The sequence below is a fragment of the Urocampus carinirostris genome, chromosome 1 (genome assembly GCF_059441175.1).
Source record: "Urocampus carinirostris isolate Australia breed hairy pipefish chromosome 1, RoL_Ucar_1.0, whole genome shotgun sequence".
NCBI lineage: Eukaryota > Metazoa > Chordata > Actinopteri > Syngnathiformes > Syngnathidae > Urocampus > Urocampus carinirostris.
Window position 1 is genome coordinate 2722000 of NC_142349.1, and position 17286 is coordinate 2739285.

The following is a 17286-nucleotide window of genomic DNA, read 5'->3' on the forward strand; positions in this document are numbered from 1 at the left end:
CAATTTTTCACCAGCATTCAGGTTGGTTACCCGAGATGTGAGAATACCAAAAAGCTGATTCAGCACTTTTGTTGACTGAGCATTTTTTCACAGATTGACATTCACTCTCCCAGGCCAGAATCACAATGCATATCAACATTATATTTTACAGGGAGTTACGTTACCCCATATGTAAAAACTGCCCAAAAAGCTAACTTGACATTTTTGGTACTGATGACTCAGCAACTTTCACAGAAAGACTTTCTACTCCTAGATTAAAACATGTTTGGCAAGGGTCACAACCAATGAGGTAGGTCATTTTCAAGGTGGGGGAAAAATGTCTCAGCAGTTTTCTATAAAGGCATTGTAATGTAATGTGAATCTGCATTCATATAGCGCTTTTCAAGCCAATGAAGACCTCCCAAAGCGCTTTACAATGCATTCCCCTCTTCCAGGCTGGAACAACACTCAGTTTCTACATGTCCTACAGACTTTCAACAATTTCTGTAACTTCCAGCAGTACTTCAATGGCAGACACATGTACATAATTTTCATATTTTGCAATTGTTTCCTTCTTCAATTGTTGTTGTCAGTGTTTTCCCTTTTTGCATCCCCTCATCAATTACTTTCATGGGACCCATTAATATGAGCAGAACTAGAAAATTAAACCGACAAAATTAAAATAAAATAAAATGTGGTCCCTTGCAAACGCATCGATTGACTGAACAGGAAGAGATTGAACAGGGCGTTATCGCTATCTACTGTTAAAGAGTGTAATCTACCGATGGTCATGTCTTGTTGGCCTTAATTTGCCAAGGCTAATCCGACTGAAAACAGGTCTGCGACCAATTTTTTGTGTCCTGACCCACCTGTTGAGGAACACTGCATTAGACAATATGTGTCATTTTTTGGAAAGCAAATGCTTTTTTTCAACATTTAAACAGTCCAGCTGTTAGCCTGGAGCCAATATTTTTATTTGGACCTCTGTCCTTTTGACTTTGACACCCCTGCAGTAGAGAATAAACCACCATAGTAAATTAAGCAAAGCTAGATTTTATCTGCATTCATGCAACCAACTTCGAACTAAATTCAGCCACAATAATAAACATATTCCGGCTCTATCCCTTATATTGGTTTCGTGTAATAGCGCCCAGAATGAAATTTCAGCAACAATGTATTTTCAAGAGAACTACGTTACCCATAGTCCTCTTCGTTATGCGGGATGAGCGTGCGGAAAATGGCCGAGATTGATGGAACTGAACTGCTGTTACGTTCGTAAAACCAAATACAGGAGACTGCGTAATTGTTACTTTCCATTATCTTGTGATCAAAAAGAGAATCAGATATGTATAGAAAGGAAGCAATAACCCTATACTGGATGTAACAGGATTTAAGGTAAATCCCACACACAGTCTATAGTTGATCCATTTCGATAGCTAACTGCAGCTAATTTGGGTTTACTGAATGGATACATGGTTCTGCAAAGAGTCTAGATAGGTGTCATTTAAGAAACGCGTTATGTCCTTTTAGTTATAAAGAATGAGTGTTTGGCACGCTAACATCGTAAAAACATTCGATAGTTGTAGAGAGCAATGCTGACTTGGCATCAGTGGTAGGTAAACTAGCATCTTTTTTAGCCAATGTCCCTATGCGAAGGCAGTCCTGCCGTTAGTTTGTATGCTTTAAAAAGAAAGATTACTGTAAATTAGTGTACTTTGCTCTGATTGAATAGAGCGTCTTCTGTACTGTATTGCACAAACACGTTCTTTTTTGTTTGTTGTTAATAAGAGGACCAGTTTAAATAAAACGTTTTGACGAATGAAAAAACGACTTGTGCGGATGAAGGTGCTGCAGTAACATTTCTCACATATTGCAAGTATGGTTGGATCCCTCAACCTGTCGGGTCGGCGGGGCACCATTTCCTGTGGTGTGTCTTGGTCAAGTATAGCCCGGAGTATGAAAAACTGTTGGTGGCTTAATATTTTACAACAAACTGGAGGTCATAACAGTTATTAAACTCAACTGATCTTCATTTAGACCAGGAGTTTCAAACTCGAATGACTTGGCGGGGCTGTTCGGACTCAGGCATGGGTGACTTTGGGCCAAAATGTTTTTTTTTTTTTTTCTCACAATAAAAGCTATGATAAAAAACATTTCACTTCTTTTAAACATCTTTTTTTTTCTTTTTGAAAAACTGAATAAAAGCTAAAAGTAAAAGAACATTAAAGCCCCGCGGTGTAATATTTGACCATTCTATGGCACTATATTGTCTAATGAGAATCCAATTCAGTGCCACAGAGCACAGCATAGCAGCAAGCTACCAGACAAACATGGCGACAACCTTGGGAATTTCACTTTGTAAAATAATACAAATTAATAGAACTGTGATTTTTTTTTAATGAAAATTAACTGGTACAACAGTTAAGGTATTTCACGTTGTATTACAATCAATGTTTTTTTGTTGTTGTTTTTTTATGCTGGATGAAAGTTTTTTGTACCACTAGGAGGCACTAAATAGTATACACTGTCCCATTAAAAATGAACATCGATGCAATAAACCTGCATCATTATTCTCTTTCCTGTCTTCAAGGTTGGTTCTGGAGTTCCAGTAATTTAAGAGCTTTTATTTTCCAACCCCAGGTCCAACTGACCAACCTGTTCACAACTGTCTTTCTTGACCCATGGACCTGACATCTACATCGGGCCTCAAAAGAAGGCTGGTAGCCGCATGCTCACCTACTGCTCAAAAGGAGCTTGCAAGAAGCCCCTCTCGTCAGTCACCATCATTGTCTCGATCCTCACCATCTTCGGATCAATCTTTACCCTCATCTCCATCTTCCTCTCCATGTGCCAACTTATCAGTTTTTCAAAATCATGATAAAGGTCAGTCTTGCGCTTCAGAAAAAGTGAAAGTTTCTTCCACATCTGCTTCCCTTTCAGTGTCATCCCTCCCTACGTCTCAGTCTACATTTTCAGAATCCTCTCTACCTTTATTGCAGTCCGTTTTTTGTGATCAAGAAGGGAGGAAAGGAGAGATATACGATCCTTTCCATCCTACAGACGGGGAAAAAGAAGTAATTATTGAGGAAGGTGAAGGGGAGAAGTATGATCCATTTGAGCCTACTGGTTCCCCGGCATCAGACGATGAGAATAAAAGCAAAGTTGCAGAAGAACTGACGATTGTGGAGGGAGCGCTAGATGAGGAAAAACATGAGGAAATTCCAGATTCCACTGACCTTTTCAGGGAGTCACCGAGCCCTCCGTTGACTATCGAACTCTCTCACAGAAGGCGGGTTGACTACAACACTACCAAAGCCAAGAGACAGAGGGCTGATTCTGACCATTCTGAGATTGAAGAGGGAGAGATAGTTGTCGCTATTGAGAGAGATGTTTGCCCCAAAAGAACAGCAGTAGAAAATCTTTCAAACTCTCCCACGATCTCTTTTCTTGATCCAAAACCAGAGCGCATTCTTCGTGTGTTGGATGGAGATGGCTTTGTGTCTGTTTGCGCAGACAGCAACTGGGATGTGGACACGGGGACGGAGGTTGAGCCAGTGGTAGTCATGGAAGATCTGAGAAGAAAACTGGTCAGCAAGCGAAAGGAAAGATACATTTCCTTTCCTAATTCACCACCACACACTTCTAAACCACCTCCTCCCCCTTTTCCAACTGTTGACTTGATACCTTTGTCCCCACTCGCACCTTCTGCTGAGCAGGTAGAGACCAATTCCAAGTCCTCAAAAGGATCTAAAGACCAGAGCAGACGAAAAACTAAGGATAAGAAGGGTAAGGAGAAGGATGAGAAACGAAAGAAAAGAAGAAAAGTCAAGGAAGGAGATCGGGAAAGGAGTAGAGAAAAAAAGCCTAGGGACAAGACCAACAAAGAGCGTAAAAATAGGAGAAGCAGCAGAAGTAGTAGTCAGATGAGAAAGAAAATGCATCACAGTAGCCCAGAACCTTCACAATCACGCAACTTTTCAAAACGAGATGGTCACAATAGACATACCTTCTCTAGCCTTTCTTTGGAACGGCATAGAGAAAGAGGTAGGGATAGAAGAGAAGAAAGGGACAGAGGTAGATACAGGGATAGGAAACTTGAACAAAACCGGCATAGAGAGAGTGAACGAAGCCGCACCATTAGCCCAAGAAGAGATGAGAGACATCAACGCTCTAGCTCAATGAAGGATGAGCGGAAACATACAGCAATGTTTCATCCAAGCAATAGAGAGCGAGACGTTTTAAAGAGGCAGAGGAGAAGCAGAGAGAGGCAAGAGAGTGAAAGAGCTCGAGAGCATGGAAGGGAACGTTGCCGGGACGGGCGTCCTGTTGTCCCACCATCTATTCAGGACCTTAATGGTTCTGACCTTTTTGCCATTAAGAGAACTATAACAGTGACCACCACAACAACCACTACCACAGTACCTGGCTCTCCTATACTCACTCAAGCCTCACCATGTCGGATTGTACAGAACTTGGACATGCCACACAAGAGGAAGAAGAAGAGAAGATGGCACTCAGGTGGAGAGGAGGTGGATCAAGGAATTTGCCGTAGTCGATCACAGTCACTGTCACCACATCCACGATATCACAGATATGAATCAGACCGGTATTCCGATAAATTAGATATTGACTTGTTGTCTTTGGATGGTGAGGCTCTGGACTCAGACTATCCATCCTTGGAAGATACACCTCCAGCAGCCCAGCCACCAGACCCACCAGTCCCCAGTCCCAAACCTAAACTGACCCCGAAGACTGAGCGAGATCACCCAAAAAAGAAAGTTCGCTCATCAAAGAAATTAACTCAAACGTCATCCTTGTTCTCTTCCAATAAAAGCAAAAGCAAAGGTTCATCTTCTCTGACAGGCCCAACTGATTCTGCCTCTCTGTCGACCAGCTTTCCTCCAGCCAAAAGATCAAGAAAGATAGGTAAAGAAAAAGTGTGGGACAAAGACGGCAAAAAAGATTTGGGTCGGTCCAACAAATCTAAAAAAGAGAGTGGCAGTCGGAAAGGCAAACTTCAGTCAAAGGTGTCTGTTTTGGTGCGCGAGGGTGTGAGTAGTACCACTCGGACTCCAGTTAGCTCTGGTAAGATGAGCATGGACCTCCTTTGTCCTGGAGGTTCCGGAGGAGGTCCCGGGGGTTCGGTGGTGGGTGGCTCGATTGCTGTAGTGTTCTGTAGGGATAATGAAAGCAGGTCCCCTTTTCTAAAACCTTGCAATGAGCCTCTGTCAGTCGGAGTCCGAAATAAAGATCTGGTTAGTATGGGAAAGCGAAACCGCTTAACAACAGGAGCACCCCCACCAGCCAAAAATCCAGTGGGAATGAAATCTAAGAAAACAAAACCTGGCTCTATCACATCTACTTCCTCTTCTACATCCTCCCCCTCATCAACATTGCCAACCAAGCGCCGTCGTCGTTTGGTTAAAAAAGCTCGGGAAAAGGTTGGTGCATCAGATATGACGACTGGAGACAGTAGCCAATCAAAAGCGGCATCGGAAGGCTGGAGTGGACCACTTCAAGAGGTTTTTTCTACTACTCTAGATACAAGCAAGCCTGTCACACAGCACTGTGCCCAAACAGGGCCTGCTCCTTGCTCTGCATCCTCCTCCTCTTCCTCCTTGACAAGTGTGCTTCTGCCCTCATCCTCGCCACCGCATACACCCCAACCTTCAATTGCTCCTTTACGGGATACCAGGGAGTCTTCTCCAGATTCTCAGACTGTGGACAGCAGCTGTAAAACCCCAGAGCCTTCTTTCCTTGCCGACGACTGCCCGACTCAGACCAGCCCCACAAATGTCCCAGCCATTCCACCTAGCCCATCCATTCCCCAGGCTTCCACACCAACTGCCTTGCAGCACCCTTCAGACAATGCACCCAAATCTGTGTCCTCACCTCCTTCCTCTTCATCATCGGTCGGGGGTGTTCTTGGTTCCCTCCCTCTGCCTTTGTCCTCGTCAGACCCCTCTTCTTCCCCTGTGTCTTCATCCTCTGCCAACAAGCTTCCTCCACCACCTCCTTCAGAAGCCCCTGTCCTCCCATGGAGTCTGCAGACGGGGGTGGACTGCACAACCGGAGGAGTACTTGCATGTGAGTTTGACCCATCATCTACGCTAATTTACTTTCCTGCACTGTTAGTTTTTGGTTTGGTTTAAAGATTGACCGCTAGGCACTGTATTGTAGTGTTGTGCCTGGCAATTTCACCTAAAATAATACTTCACATTCTGGATGTTTACTTCAAAGAGCCCTAAAATTATTGTTAATTACAGACAGACACTAATAAGTGTTAACAAGTTTTTTGTTTTCATCTAGAAAGAATGGATAAGGTTTGTATCACAGTTTACTCCTCAACAACAAACACTGACCACCTGCAAAACATGACGATTTAGGTACATTGCCTGGCAAAAGTATAGGACGAGGGCTTTTCTCTTGCGGAGTTTTTTTTATCCACTTTTAAGTGTTCTTAGATCATTTATTTTTGGGAGAGAATCCGCGCATGACATGGATTCCCTCATTTGCACAACAGAGCCCGCGGACGCTCTGAGCCAATCGCGCAAAAAGGAGACAAAGAACAATTTCGGATGCGCGCCAAACGTCGATGAGAGAGAAAAACCAGCCCGACGCTGACCTGAAATAATGGTTGATATATTTTAGACCCAACCCAAATTTCTGTTAGGGTTCTGGCTTAAGATCTTACCTCTAGTTTTCTCCTTGTCTGGGCTGTAAATTCAGAGGAACTGACCAGTCTTGATAGGTTTGCAGTGGATTAACGCTCTCTCCATTGTGATATTATTGTCTGCATAGTGCTCCAGGAGATGTGTAAATTTTGTGAAAGATTCTAGTTTCCTTCCTCCTTTGAACTGTTCCAACATTTTATCCCTGACCTGCCTTTTGTGGTCTTTGGTCTTCATAATGCTCCTGTGTGACCATTACAGACCAGGTACATTTAATCTGAGACTTAATGACACAGGTTCACTCTTTTTGTCTTTGTTAGCCCTTTAGGTCAACATTGGATCATTCAGAAGTCATCAAAAAACTTCTGGAGTAGAGGTCGACCGATTATCGGCACTGGTATTTTGGGATTCAACGGTATCGGTATTGGCCTTTTTATGAAATCAACCAGCCAATTAAATATATTTAAAACTGGGTTAGAGGAGGAGTGAAGAGTTTTGCTTTCAAGCGGAGCTTTTCTTTCACTTACTCCTTCCCTCCCCCCTCTTTACTACCCACCCCGCAGCTTCTAATTTTCTTTCCTGCACTGTTAGTTTTTGGTTTGGTTTAAAGATTGACCGCTAGGCAGTGTTTTGTAGTGTTGTGCCATCGGCTAACTTAATGATTGTGTTTGTGAGGTTGGTCGGTGAGCAGTCAGATCATGGATAATAAGTGGCCACGCTTATATCCAAAGAAAAACACCCTAAAATACCCATTAAAGCCTCAGTAACATAACCATTGCCTGATAAAGACTTGTACTTTGCAAAAAAAAAATCAAGTTTTCTTAAGTATCATTTTATTTGACTGTTAGTGGGTTGTTGTTTTTTTTATTTCAAATTCTCTCGTGAGCTGTTTGTGTCAAGTCGAAACCACAATTCCTATCACTTTTTCCTTTCAGTGACAGCTTTACTCTTCAAAATGGAGGAGGCAAATATTGCCAGTCGGGCAAAAGCACAAGAGTTCATCCAAGCGACCAGTCAGGTGGGTTAAAGATCGACTATTTTGAGTTGTATCTAAAATAGGGGAACTTTGAGAAATGTACGTGCAGTGTAATTTTTTTCTTAAGACAAAATCAGACATGGCGTATAACCAATCAATTTGAAACATTATCTTTTGATATAGTTTAATTTCACGTTTGAAAAAAAAACATTACTTTTGCATAACGTACTGCAGGGGTCTCGGACCTTTTTCAAGCGTCAAGCTACTTTTTCTTACTAATTAGCGCAAATGGCATCCAGTTTGATATGAATTTCTAAAATAGCAACTTCGCTAGATGGCTTGCTTAAATAACTACAAAGGTAGCTTGATAGTTATCTACAAAGCCAAGCAGGTAAAAAACTAATAGGGAGCTAGATAGCTAGCTAGAGGAGTAAGAAGCCATCTAATTAGCCGGATAGAAAGCGAAATAAAAAGCTAGACAGCTACCTAGAGGCCAAAATTTATCTTGATAACTAGCAAAAAGGTCCAATGTTAGCTAGATGGCATGCAAAAAAAACTAAAATGCTAGCTTAATAGCTTACTAAAGACCTAAAAAGGTAAGGAAGGTAGCTAGCTACAAAATTAGCCAAATAGCTGGCTAAAGAAGTGCACATTGTTTTGTTCTTCCACTTTACCAAACCCACTTATTGGAATTGGGTTTGTTGTATTTCCAGTAAAACAAATCAAGATGAATAAATCAATTTGTTTAATACACAAATAGATTCTTATTCTACTTTTTGCTTATTAAAAAGTATCAATACTTGAATAGATTGTTCTTTTTGGGCAATGAGCCTATCAACTGGAATTTATTTATTTGCAGTTCTGAAACCATTACTTATGACGTTATTACTATTACTTTGTTTTTATCAGGCTAATTGTTAAAAATAGGGTTAAATAGATTCATTTTAATTGAAAATAACAATGACCCAGCACTGGTGAGGTATTTACAAAACAGAACAGGGCATCTCAACTATCTGTACGGGCACCATGTTGGAGACCTCTGATCTAAACAATGCTTTCCATAAACACAAGGGCATTTTGCCTTCAAAATATCATTTTATTGCAAAAACACATAAGCATGAACAATGCATGGACTTCACTAAAGCTATTCATCAACGGATGTTTCCGGTTACGCGATCGCATTATTTCGGTCACTGAATCTCTGGATAGAGGAAGCAACACTAAGAACTGGGGGCTCCTCGATGTGTCGACAAAGTTAAGATCAAAGCCATTACTGCCATCTAACGGTGAATTATCATACTGAAATAAATCCCAGAGGCTTGATACTTTAGAAAAGTGTTCCGCGGGTACCACTTTGGAGACCCCTGGAGTAATGTATGCAATTGCACACCCCAGTCCGAAAGGGTAAAATGCAATGTCAATATTACATTCGGCACACGGAGTCCTTTATTCATGAATGAAATCAGCTCATACATTAGCGTTGAACCCGAATTTGCGTTAGCCATCCATTTACGTCAACATACTTTGTATAAAAGACAGATGTACAGGGTACTAACATATCAGAAAATGCATATGTTCCACATATTCTAGACAGAAAGAATGCTTTGTTTTGACGCAAATTAAAAAGATGTTAGTTACTGTCTTAAATGAAAATGTGTTGTCTATTTTCAGGAAGATCATGCTTGTTTTCAGCGTAGTAGTACACACTAGAGATCATCAACTGAAACTTCTTGAACCATAGAGCAGGGGTCTCCAACATGGTGCATGCAGGCACCAGGTAACCCCAAAGACCACCTGATTAGCCCGCAGAGTAGTTTCTAAAATATATCATGGGTCATTGTGATTTTCTAGAAATTTTAACTGCATGATGTTTAGTGGTTGAATGAGCCTTTCATCTAGTTATTGCAACCTGGTAATAACATAGTAACAACTTAGTAATCAGCTGTTATTTTAGAGATACACACCAAACTGGTCGCCATTGGCGCCAATCGGTAAAAAAAGTAGCTTTCAGCTTCGAAAACATTCACCATAGAGGTTTTCTTTCAAATATTGTGCTTCAGTCAAAGCAATGTTAATTGTATCAAGGAGGAAAACTATTTAATTTCACTAAAATATGGCATATTTCAAGTATGCTTTTCTTTCAGCAATAACAGTCAAAATAACATGTCACGTTACAAAATGACTGTTTTCATTCCGTTTTCATTTTCATTGTTTTCATGTTCATTTCACTGTTTTCATATCATGCGCTTTGGGAGGTCTTCATTGACTTGGAAAGCGCTATATAAATGTAGACCATTTACCATTCTAATCTTGCCATGGGGAATAAAGGTTGCATCGAAATTACAATTCCCAGTCAATAGATAATGCTAGACCGTAAAAACACAGTGAAAACATAAAAGTGCTTAAAAACATTTATTTTGCTCCTACTTTCTAAATAGATACAGGCATATTACAGAATGTTAATTTGAGAGGGACACGGTGTAATATTTGAACACTAGAGTCGCTGTGTTGTATCGCGCAACGTAAAACTTAGTCCTACAAAGCACAAGAATACAATCTAAAGACCCTTAAAGTGACCAAACCGCACAATCTTTTAACTATTTTGCCTAGGTTTTGGGTTTTTGAGGGGTACCCGTAGCAGCATATGTGGGTTTTGTGTTTTTTTGTGCTTTTAATAACTGATTATAAGCTCCAAACAAAGTTTGGCTGTTCTTTAATGTCTATCTATATATGTATATATATATATATATATATATATATATATATATTCTGAAACTGAATTTACAGAATGACTCAATAAACGACTGCATCAAATTACTAACTTGTTTTAAAGCTATTTTCTGAGTCAAATCATTTGTTATCTTCCTAATTGCACTTCATTGGCAGGTCATGGAATTTTCACTTGTTTTCCTATCTTAAACACAGATCCTTTCACAAACTAACCCGAGTCAATCTCAGGTTCCAACAGCCGCCTCCTTGAGTGCCTCCCAGATACCTCCACCCCCTCCAAATTTACCACCACCGCCTGTGCTGAGCCCAGCACAGTTCATCCTCCAAAGTTCCCTGCCATTAGTCGGTTGCACCAAAACGCCACCCTCTCATTTCCACACCACGATCGGTGGTGGATGTGCACAGACACCGCCACCTGTCATGCCACTTGGGCTCCCAGGATTTACTGGGAGTTCTGGGGACAGTTTTTGGGACAATGACAGTAAAGATCCTGACAAGGTAAAGTTAAAAGTCACTAAAGGTAAGGTACACAACTCCAGTGCTAAAATGTTGGCCGCCTAATAACCTTCTGTCATATGGCCACATTTCAGGCTTCAAACTTGGAGCAAAAAAAAGAAAATATTTTCAAAGAATCAACAGCACTCGAGACATAACAGTGAAATTTAACCAAATTATTTTTATATTATGTATTATATATTATAATAACAACGAAAAATTTGTAAAAGTAGGTGTTTTAAAAATATTGCCCCCCTTTTCTCTTAGCAACTCACTCCAGAATTTCCCTGATGACTTCAGAATGATTAAATGTCGACTTAAATGACAAACAATGACAAATAGGGTGTCATTATGTTTCTGTATAAATGCACCTGCTCTGTAGTGTGCCAGGGGACAACAGACAGCACTATGAAGACAAAAGAACACACCAGGCAGGACCGGGATAAAGTTTTGGAAAATTTAAAAGCAGGAATCGCATACAAAAAGACTTTGAAACATTTACACATCTCCCAAAGCAATAATATCAAAGAGTAGAGAACATAAAACCACTGCAAACCCACCAAAACCTGTTCACCCTTCTAAATTTTCAACCAAAACAAGGAGGAAACTAATCAGGGAAAGCAACCATAAGACCCATAATAACATTGGATGAAATGCAGGCATACACAGCTAAGGTGTGACAACCTGTATATAAGACATCTATTAGTCATTCTCTGCATAAATCTGTCCTTTATGGAAGAGTGGAAAGAAGAAAGCCTTTTAAGACAGAATACTATACAAATGGCCTGTTTGGCGTTTGTAAGAAATCACATGAAAAAAACAAATAACATGTGGAACAAATTGAACTTATTGGGGTGAATGCAGAGCGTTGCGTTTAATTTAAGAGAAAACTGCATTTCGACCTGAAAACACCATCCTCGTGGTGGCAGCATCATGCTTTGAGGTGGCTTTTTTCGGGGACTGGTAAGATCGTTAGTTGATAGGAAGATGGAAGTTGCCAAATACAGCTCGATTATGGCAGAAAATCTGTTGAAGTCTGCAAGAGATAAGAGAATTGGGCACAGGTTCACCTTACAACGGGACATCAACCCCAAACATAAAGCAAAATCTTTAATGGAAAGGTTAAACTAACATTATAAAGGAGTTAGAATTGCCTGGCCCGTGGAGCATCTGTGGGAAAAAAACTGAAAGATTCTGTGCACAAACGATTACCATCAAACCTTAAGGTACAGCACTTAAGCTGTTTAGCAGAAATATTTCTGTTTCATGATGTGCAAAACTTGGAGACATACTCAAAAAGACTTGAGGCTGTGATTGCAGCAAAAGGAATTCAAAGGGGGCAATATATTTGCAATGCCTACATTTCAATTTTTTTGTTTGCAAAAAATTGAATATGTCTCACATTTTGTTGATTCTTAGAGCATGTTTTTAGTTCATCTGTAAGTTTATAGCCTGGAATATAGCTATAAGTTGAAAAGTTCTTGCTTTTGTAAAGCACTGTATTTCTAGGCTAATTACAAAACAAAGTAAATGTGCAACACCAAATTTTACACGGCGTTTCTCTCACATAGTATTCTACTGTTGTCCAGTACAAATCAGGTTGATCAAACAGCAAACTTAGAAATCAAAAGTGGTTCTGCACTTAAGTGTCATCGTTTTGTTGTGATTGAAGTTGCACTTAAAGAAATGATATTCATCTTGTGAGCAACCAGAATATTGAGGTTCAACATTAGAATAGAATAGAATATACCTTTATCGTCATTGTTACAAAATGGGTCAACATATTGTGACAACGAAATTGGTATGAGCCAAGAAGATAAAGGAACAGAGAAGATAAGGTTATAAAACAAGGGGGATAAGGCTATAGTTATAATTTACATGGTATTTACACAAGAAATGTCGGCATGTGGGATGTTACATACAGTTGTTATCGTGATACCGTTGGTATCGTAAGGGTTGTGCAATATTGCATTTGGTGCAAAAGTCATCATAGTGCAAAAAAATAGTCAGTATATGCATTGGTGCAAACATAGTTATCATAGTGCAGAAAAAAGAAATGGTCAGACATTGTGCAAGGTGAGCAGTAAACATAGTGCAGTCGACATGTGCAAGAACATAGACATGAGAACCATTATATTCGTATGAGGTAGTGTTGGCAAGAGTTTTCAGTTTTTTTGTGCGGTGTCTGTTTTGAGCAGTGAACAAACATAGTGCAGGCAGCATGTACGTGAGTACCATTTTACATTCGTGTGAGGTAGTTTTTTGCAAGAGTTTTCAGTTTTTTGTGCGGTGTCTGTTTAGGGTGGTAATGGCTGTGGGGAAGAAACCGTCTCTGAGTCTGTTTGTTTTTGCTTTGTGTGACCTGTAGCGCTTGCCGGAAGGCAGCAGGTCGAAGAGGTGGTGGCCGGGGTGAGAAAAGTCCTTGATGATGTTTTCTGCTCTGCTGAGGTAGCGAGAGCAGGCAATGTCCTCCAGACTGGGCAGAGAGCAGCCGACGATTTTCTGGGTTGTTTTGATGATCCTCTGGAGCTTTTTCCTGTCTGCTGCTGTGCACCCAGCATACCACACCGTAAGGCAGTATGTTAGAATGCTCTCCACTGTGGCTTTGTAAAAGGACTCCTGCAGCTGCTGTTTTACATCCCTGTATGCCGCCTCGTCCCCTTCAGAGATGATGCCGATCAAGGTGGTATCGTCAGCGAACTTGATTATAGTGTTTGTGGGGTGGGTCGGTGAGCAGTCGGAGCTGTAGAGTGTGAAAAGCAGGAGGCTCAGTGCACAACCTTGGGGGGAGCCAGTGTTCAGTGTTAGGATGGGAGGGACGTGGGTATTGAGTTTCACGGACTGTGGGCGGTTGGAGAGGAAGTCCATTATCCAGTGGCAGATGGAGGGAAGAGAGTCCTAGGTGTGCAAGTTTCTCCACCGGGAGGTCAGTTATTGGGTATGTGGCTTTTCAAGAGAAACTCTGAGTTGGACCTGCTGATAATATCGCTCTTTGAAATGCACAATCCACTGATGCACACTTCTGCCGCAGTTTACCTTATGTATTAGTCTATAAAACTTTTTTTACCTTTAAAAGAACTTGCAATGGGAATAGAACCTGAGTCGCAGCTGTGAAAGTGCCAAGTAAGTGATAAAGATGACATACAAAAATAATTTGATTTTATCTCATTCTAACACTGTTTATTCAAGGTACCAGAAACAAATGGTCGAGAATAGAGAAAACAGATATTCATCCTGTAAGATAAAAATCAACTAAAAAACGACCAGAGAAGCAATTCTTTGATGTATGTGATGATGAATCACTTTGAATTACATTTTAAAAATACATTGTAAATGTTATGTTTATATTGTGTTCCTCGTTTATATTGTCAATAAATTATTTTAATCATGGCCGCACGCATTCAACAATGTTTGTCACTTACAATGCATAGTGTGAGCTGAGGAAAAGTGAGGCAAAATTTTATACTGATTTTTGATTTTAAAAAAAAATAAATTAGAGGTGCGAGTTATACACAAATAAATACTTCTAAGGGAACATATTCCAGGTTATATTTTTCTTATATCCTTGTAGCCCTAATAGTTGCATTTGCAAAAAAAATGCATCTTCCTTGTCTCTTAGATAGATAGATAGAAAAACACTTTATTCATTCCCGTAGGAAAATTCACACTTCCAGCAGTATCATTGTGTTGAAAATAAAACAATAATAAAGTAAAAGGAATATAATTTTTAAATTCTGTTCTAATTATCTCTTTTTCCCCCTTTTTGATAAAATGCACAGTACCTGAAGAAGCTACACACCCAGGAACGGGCAGTGGAAGAGGTTAAGCTAGCTATCAAACCCTACTATCAGCGCAAAGACATCAACAAAGATGATTATAAAGATATCCTCAGAAAAGCTGTTCACAAGGTCAGTACACCTCACACACAATTGTTAAATTACATTTTCAAAGTAACCCTCCAAACCCTGCTTACAACTGGGATGTTCTGACCAACCTGTCCTAAAGCCATTACAATGGCGTCGAGATGGTATCTAGATACCGTACTGAGTGTATAGTGGTAAATGGCTGCCAAAAATGTTATACAAGTTGTCGGGCTGCTACACCCCGTGGTGCCGGACAATGAATTAAACAAAATGAGCATCTGCTGGCCGTGGTTGTAAGCAATTTGGTTGTGACCGGTACAAGATTTAGATACAAGAGATTTAATAGGTGTTTTATTTAACTTGCTCATACCAAAGTGATTTCCTCGCGTAGTCACAATTAACTCACATGCACGGTTTTGCAAGTATTTGAACTGATTGAGGACATTTGTGATTCTGTGATTGCTAACAGATCTGCCACAGTCGCACAGGTGAAATCAACCCAGTCAAGGTCAGCAACCTTGTAAAGCTGTATGTGCAGCGCTACAAGTACTTCCGAAAACACGGACGTAAAATGGATGAAGAGGAGAGGGATGACAGAGAGCAGGGCGGGCCGTTTTAAATTGTTATCCTACTCTGCCGTCTGTTGCCGTGACCATGCACAGCTTTTTGTTCATATTTCTGTTTTTTAGTTTGCTTATCCTTATTCATCTTTTTGGTCTGACTTCTTGTAAATAGTTCCACCTGAAATTAGCTTTTAGAACAAGTCATGTATAGAAGATTCTCAATTCATCTCTTTTACCTGTATGGGAATAAAATCAAAAACCTTGACAATGCAACACAATAATCCTGTACAATGATTCTACAAATGGAAAAAATCTTTTTATTTTTTTTAGCTCACGTGTAGGATATAATGCCGTATTATGTATGCAGCAAAAATATGCTCAACCTCACAGTAAATACCTATACAGAACGTTACAAGTTCGATAACAACGGGACAGTGTCTCATGACTGATGCCTTTCCTGGTCCTTTACGCAACCAATTATTGTAAAACTTTTCTTCCTTCCAGCGAGTAGAGACCATGTTATCCTTTCATATAAGTAAACTAACCCCTAACCCCCCCACACACACACAAAAAAAAAATGCTATTTCGCTCTTCAAAAGTGTCTTAATAAAAAAATGAGATATTCCAGGCATTAACGTCAGAAAACAAAGGTGATTGAGAAATAAACAGCTATTTGATTTTTTAATTGAAAACAACCAAGGATTCTAAGCAAAAATTCGACTTGTTCCTACACCGGTGGTGGGCTGTGCATTTGACACCTAGGCCTTCAGCTTCTGTCTGAACTAATGATGTGCTGGTAAACAAAGCAGCAAGGTTCTTGGAAGTGAAATTTCTTATGTTATTTGTGAGAATTGAAGTTGAAGAGAGGAGATTTGGTCCAGAAGAACAATGAAGGGTAGAGAAGCCTGACTCAAACGTAATGATTGAGATGAGAAGCCTGACACGTATTTCGGGTCAGTCTTGAGTGTAAGATCTTACCTCGAGGCTTAAAGTGGCAAACAAAAGCTTGCTTGCTTCAGAATTGATCATAAATCTGTGAACAACTCAATTTTTTCTCCTGCTTAAGCCAGTCTGGGTTGACAAAAACGCTAATAAATAGACACAATATATTTCTTTGTAAATTTTCTGCATTTATATAGCGCTTTTCAAATCAATGAAGACCTCCCAAAGCGCTTTCCAATCTGCTTCACACTTTCCCTTTTATACACACTAACTGATAGCAGCGTCACTATGAAAGACAACTACCTGCTCATTGGGGGCATTAGGGATTCAGTGTCATGCCCAAGGACACTTCGCCATATAACTCTGGGGAGCTGGGACCTCTTGATCCCATGCCGAGCACTTTACATCCTGAGCTACTGCCACTCGTTCTCTTCAAGTAACTCACGCTGAGGTTTTGAGTTCTTCCTTGCCCATATGTTGGTTTAAGATCAGGTAATGGTGTAATTGTAATCCTGTGCAGTCCTTTGAGACATTTTTGTGATTAAGGGCTATATAAATAAATGTGACGTGACCTGACTTGACCTGACTTAACTTTTGTTGCCGTTTTTGTGGATTACCGCCCCCTAGCCGATCAGTTAGTGAAACTGGTGACCTTTCCAACAAACGCATGCAGGAGCTCGAATGCCAACTCTGAATCTGATTGGCTAAACCAACAGCTTTTTCGAACAATGATGTTATGTCGCTTGACCAGAAGTCTGTGTTAATACCTCCGGGTAGATTTCTGAGCCTAGCAACGCTTGAAATGTGATTGGTTAAATGCTTAAATATAAAAGCACACATCTGGAAGCAGTGCAACCAGGGCGAAGCAATGGGGAAAAAAAAGCTGACGGAAAACTTGCAATTATTTAACAAGAAATGATAGACAAAATATAATTAACATCACATGATTCTGATATTTTAGGCCAGCAGAGAAGGCTTTGGGGACCCTGATGGACCTTCACTATTGAATGATAATTAAATCTAAATAAGGTTTCATCCACTTTCAACGTTCTTGTTTTGTATGATAT

At 40.2% G+C, this 17286-nt stretch overlaps 1 protein-coding gene across 4 annotated transcripts; it reads left to right on the forward strand.

Annotated features, from left to right (window-relative positions):
* The first annotated feature begins 1193 nt into the window (after nt 1–1193).
* scaf1 (SR-related CTD-associated factor 1) lies at nt 1194–16805 on the forward strand. Of its 4 annotated transcripts, XM_088338093.1 has the most exons (7): nt 1194–1374; nt 2620–2826; nt 2920–6066; nt 7586–7668; nt 10552–10854; nt 14631–14759; nt 15184–16805. In XM_088338093.1, the coding sequence occupies exons 2-7, from the start codon at nt 2661–2663 to the stop codon at nt 15331–15333; spliced, it is 3978 nt and encodes a 1325-aa protein (XP_088194219.1). In that variant the 5' UTR covers nt 1194–1374; nt 2620–2660; the 3' UTR covers nt 15334–16805. The 4 variants fall into 4 exon arrangements, with proteins under 4 accessions (XP_088194219.1, XP_088194051.1, XP_088194139.1 ...); XM_088337925.1 differs by having other exon boundaries at nt 2620–6066; XM_088338013.1 differs by having other exon boundaries at nt 2620–6066; nt 10585–10854.
* The last annotated feature ends 481 nt before the right edge of the window (nt 16806–17286 follow it).

Excerpts from the sequence above, each read along its gene's own strand:
- scaf1 (XM_088337925.1), top strand. The coding sequence starts at position 2,661 with ATGGACCTGACATCTACATCGGGCCTCAAAAGAAGGCTGGTAGCCGCA. Across the intron at positions 6,067-7,585 it reads AACCGGAGGAGTACTTGCAT|TGACAGCTTTACTCTTCAAA; the intron begins GTGAGTTTGACC and ends TTTTCCTTTCAG. Across the intron at positions 7,669-10,551 it reads TCATCCAAGCGACCAGTCAG|ATCCTTTCACAAACTAACCC; the intron begins GTGGGTTAAAGA and ends TCTTAAACACAG.